The following is a 3,956-nucleotide window of genomic DNA, read 5'->3' on the forward strand; positions in this document are numbered from 1 at the left end:
GTGGGGCCACTCTTCGGCTGTAGTGCCTTCGAGCTGCCAGTTAGTCGCATATTTAATTAAGAGATTGAGTAGCGCAAATAGTGTTGAACAATGGCCAGCACGAGTCGCATCCTACACTGGGAGAAATTGTTAACGAGATGAAATAGAATCTTAAGGGGGTTTCGAGGTATCTGTAAAGGTTTCAGGCAATCATTTTCTTAGCTTTGAGACAATATTTTGTCCAAGAAAGTTTGGGAAATCTCTGCCAAGAGCTTGTATATCCCAAGATTTTTGTATAAAGAAGAGGAAATTAAAATTTCTATAAGTCAAAGATTAGTTTATTATTCATTTAGCTGATGTATCACTCTACCTTTTAACCAAACATCAAAATTTGCTCTTAAAACCTTTCAAACATTTAACTATATGTATACAATTAACCCACAAAAATGTCCCTAGAGCTCGTAGCTAATCCTCCACCCTTGAAGATCTATCTTCTGACCTATGAAATGGACATTCCCAAGGATTCAGGCGATGGGGGACTGTTGCCCCTGGTTTTCCTCAAGGCTCAGCAGCTCAAGATTTGCGGCTTTATTGCGCATACGCACAGTGGCCTCAAGGTGGGCGGTGAACTGGAGGGCAATGAGGAGGCTCTCCATCGAATGGTCGAGTGGCTGGTGGAAAAAGCCCAGGGCAAAGACCAGACGGAGGAGGTGGCTGAGCCGGAGGAGAAGATGAAGGAAGTCAAAAGCCAGATGACGACGATGCCACGATTCTCCAAGTGGAAGCTGCAATCACGGGCCAAATACGATGATTTCTTTCAATGCTGATGATGATGCTGCTGTTGAGTTGATTAAAAATCGCAAATTGCAATGGCTCTAGAATATTGTTTCGAGTGCATTTTCATCTCGTAAACCATAACAATCAGTGTCGGCTGCCGTTGTTGCAGTTGCAGGGGCCATCGAACAATAGCTTCGTCTCGACTCTGACTCGACGCTGACTTTTCAAAGTCAAAAACGCGATTGTATCATCAGTTTTTTCAGTTTTTTCAGTTTTTTCAGCTTTTTTTCGGGGCGCGCTCTCTGCCTCTGATTTTTCGCAGATAAGGTGGGGGGCCAAAGGGGGGTTGCCCCAGCTGGAGCGGCGAAAAACAATCGAATCAATTCATTTTTCTAGGGCGTACTGTGCCACTTGAACGTTGAACTGCAGACGCCCCAAACGCTGACTACCGCTGAGGAGCAGTTTCGATTTTTCCCCTGGTTTTTCCATTGTCTCTGGCGGTCTTGATCGTGCCCCGGCACTAGTCATTTTTTAATTTTTCAAGATTTTCCAAGAGCTGCCGCTGCCGCTGCTGTGCTTCTGCGCATTTCGCAATCTGAACTCTATAAATCTCTCGTGCGCCGGTGTGTTAGATTTATGGGTTATGGGCCAAATGGGAGCGGGCCAAGCCAAATGTTCTATCCAAAAAAAATGTATAATGATCAAGAGAAAGAAAAATTATATGGAGGAGAGCGATCCAAAGCCATTCAATTAGATCTAAATGCTGTCAACATCCAGGAGGAGGAGGAGCAGGAGGAGCAGGAGGCGGAGTGGAAATAAAACCAAGAGTGTCGTCTGGAGTGTGTCTGTGGCATAATGTTGCATAATATTTTATGCATGCAGAGAGACCTGGCAGATTGCAACATGTTGCTCCGTCCGACGACCAAGACGACGACGACGACGATGATGATGATGATGCATAGCCCCAAGAATCGCAGAGCACTGGCGCCCCTCCCAGAAAACTGCTGCGAGTATCCTATCCCCGGAAAAACCTTTTGCTCGCAAGACATCCAGCTGTGTGTGTGTGCCCGCGCGCTCAAAGTGTGTCGAATATTCAAGTGAAAATGTTTTTTCTTTCGGGCCCCAGAAAACCCGCTGCGATATAACGCAGAGTCCTCCAGAGTTTTCGCGAGTGCGGCGCTTCGATGACGTTGGATTTGAATTCGCTTTTGGACACGAGCGTGTGTTGGTGTCTCTGCCCATGCATGCCATGTTAAATACTGAGAGAAAATGGGGGGTTATTCATTAGAATTTTAAATAACTTGATATAAAGAATGTCTAGAAAATTAATAATCTTGCTGAAAGTAAAATTTCGTACTGATTCACTTAGTTTAAGGTGGAAAAATAAATTAGAAAATATATAAATGCGTCTCTGTGACACTAAAATTCCCAACTGTTTTTAGTTGGGTAAGGGAAAAATATCTAAAGATATATATAGGCTTCTTATAAGACTAGTTAAAAGATTTATGGTTCTAATTTGTATTAAAAATTTGAAAATCATCTTCAAAACACTTTCTGACTCTAAAAGTAATGCTTATTGTTTATATAGAGAAATAAATTAGAAAATATATAAATGAGTCTCTGTTACACTAAAATTCTCAACTGTTTTTAGTTGAGCATAGGAAAAATAACTAATTTTATACATTTCTTTCTTAATAAAGAGATTTATAGTTCTAATTTGTATTTAAAATTTCAAAATCATTTTCAAAACACTTTCTAACTCCAAAAGTAATGCTTATTGTTTATGTTTACAATGTTTAACCCATAAAATGATGTCTAGATCGAATTTTCGGATATAAATTCCTTCAAATATTACCCCTAGAACTTTTCGCTTGGTTTCTTTTGACTGATTCTTACTCTGTACCTGCATCTCTCTTGGTCTAATATCGTACCTCGTATCTCTGGGGTCTCCATAGGTGGGTTGCTCAGAGTCTCGGTCTCCGTCTCCCCGGCTCCATCACAGCATTTTCTGCTGTGTTATTTTTCCTCAACTTTTCTGCGCTTGGGTCTCTTGGTCTGGTATTTACTCGTATTTGATTAGACGGCAAAAGGCGACGGCGGCGTTGGCAAAAAAAAAAAATAACAAATCCAAAAACTTGATCGCGTTGCTGTTGTCTGTGGATGTTGTTGTTGTTGTTGCTTTGGCTCTTTAAGTCGAACAATTACATTTTAAGCGTAGCACAACCTTGGATACCGTTATATTTTTGCAGTTGGTTGGGCGTGTGTTCAGCGAATTACCCAACAGACATTTGTGGTGCGAAATAAATTGCAGCGGAGCAAAATTTTGTGTGTTTGAAAGTTCTATAAATACATTAGAAAAATATTGAAATAATATATAATTTTTTTTAGTAGTAAATGTATTTTTAAACGGGTTTTATTTTATTAGTTATACCATTAAACATCAAGATATTATAATTTTAGTCAGGAGTTTGCATTTTCGATCATAGATACAAATGATTATATAACTATTTTATATATTATATATTATATATTTTATATATTTTGTTGATCAGCTTCAACAGTCATTTTAGTTATTAATATGCTTAAAATTTAGCAGAATACTTCTTTAAACATTTAATATTTTAATTTAATAAAACTCCTATAAAAATATCTCAAATATTTTCCCCAATTTATTTAAGATAGTTTAATCAGAATAATTTTATTAGGTATTGATTTGTTTTCCCAATTTTCTACACAGTTCTTCTTAATTTTATCTACAATCTTTTCGAATCATTTTGTTCATTGCCTAATTATGTTAATGACCTTTGGTTAATAATTTTTAATAAAAGTTGCTCAATATTTAATTATCCGGCATTTTATTTCATAAAATTTCAATGGATTAAACTATAATTGGTTGCAATTTTCCACCAAAGACTACAAGTTTTAGGCAGTATAAATTTAATAAACTCAAGGGCAGAGCATTTTTTAATAAATATTATCAAGAAAAGTGTGAATATTTGGCAATAAATTTTACTTTTAGTTTGTCTGAATCTCCATCATATATCACTTAAGGTTTTATTTTCAATTTACATGAAATAATAGCTTGTTAAACAAATTCGCTACCCTCATCTTGTGGCTCATTTTCCGCCAACTTGAACAGCCAAAGAAGCCTGCACTTCTCCCCATTTTTGTGTTTTGTTTTTGTTTTTTTGTTTTTTGCA

At 37.6% G+C, this 3,956-nt stretch overlaps 1 protein-coding gene across 1 annotated transcript; it reads left to right on the forward strand.

Moving 5' to 3' along the window:
- The first annotated feature begins 313 nt into the window (after positions 1 to 313).
- LOC110176921 (uncharacterized) lies at positions 314 to 860 on the forward strand. The gene has a single exon (XM_020943414.2). The coding sequence runs from the start codon at positions 426 to 428 to the stop codon at positions 804 to 806; it is 381 nt and encodes a 126-aa protein (XP_020799073.2). The 5' UTR covers positions 314 to 425; the 3' UTR covers positions 807 to 860.
- Positions 861 to 3,956: the final 3,096 nt, after the last annotated feature.

The sequence above is a fragment of the Drosophila serrata genome, unplaced genomic scaffold, assembly GCF_035046125.1.
Source record: "Drosophila serrata isolate PLE 108 unplaced genomic scaffold, ASM3504612v1 contig_240, whole genome shotgun sequence".
NCBI lineage: Eukaryota > Metazoa > Arthropoda > Insecta > Diptera > Drosophilidae > Drosophila > Drosophila serrata.

Bases quoted from the DNA above. Each gene is read 5' to 3' on its own strand.
- LOC110176921 (XM_020943414.2), top strand. From the start codon at position 426: ATGTCCCTAGAGCTCGTAGCTAATCCTCCACCCTTGAAGATCTATCTT.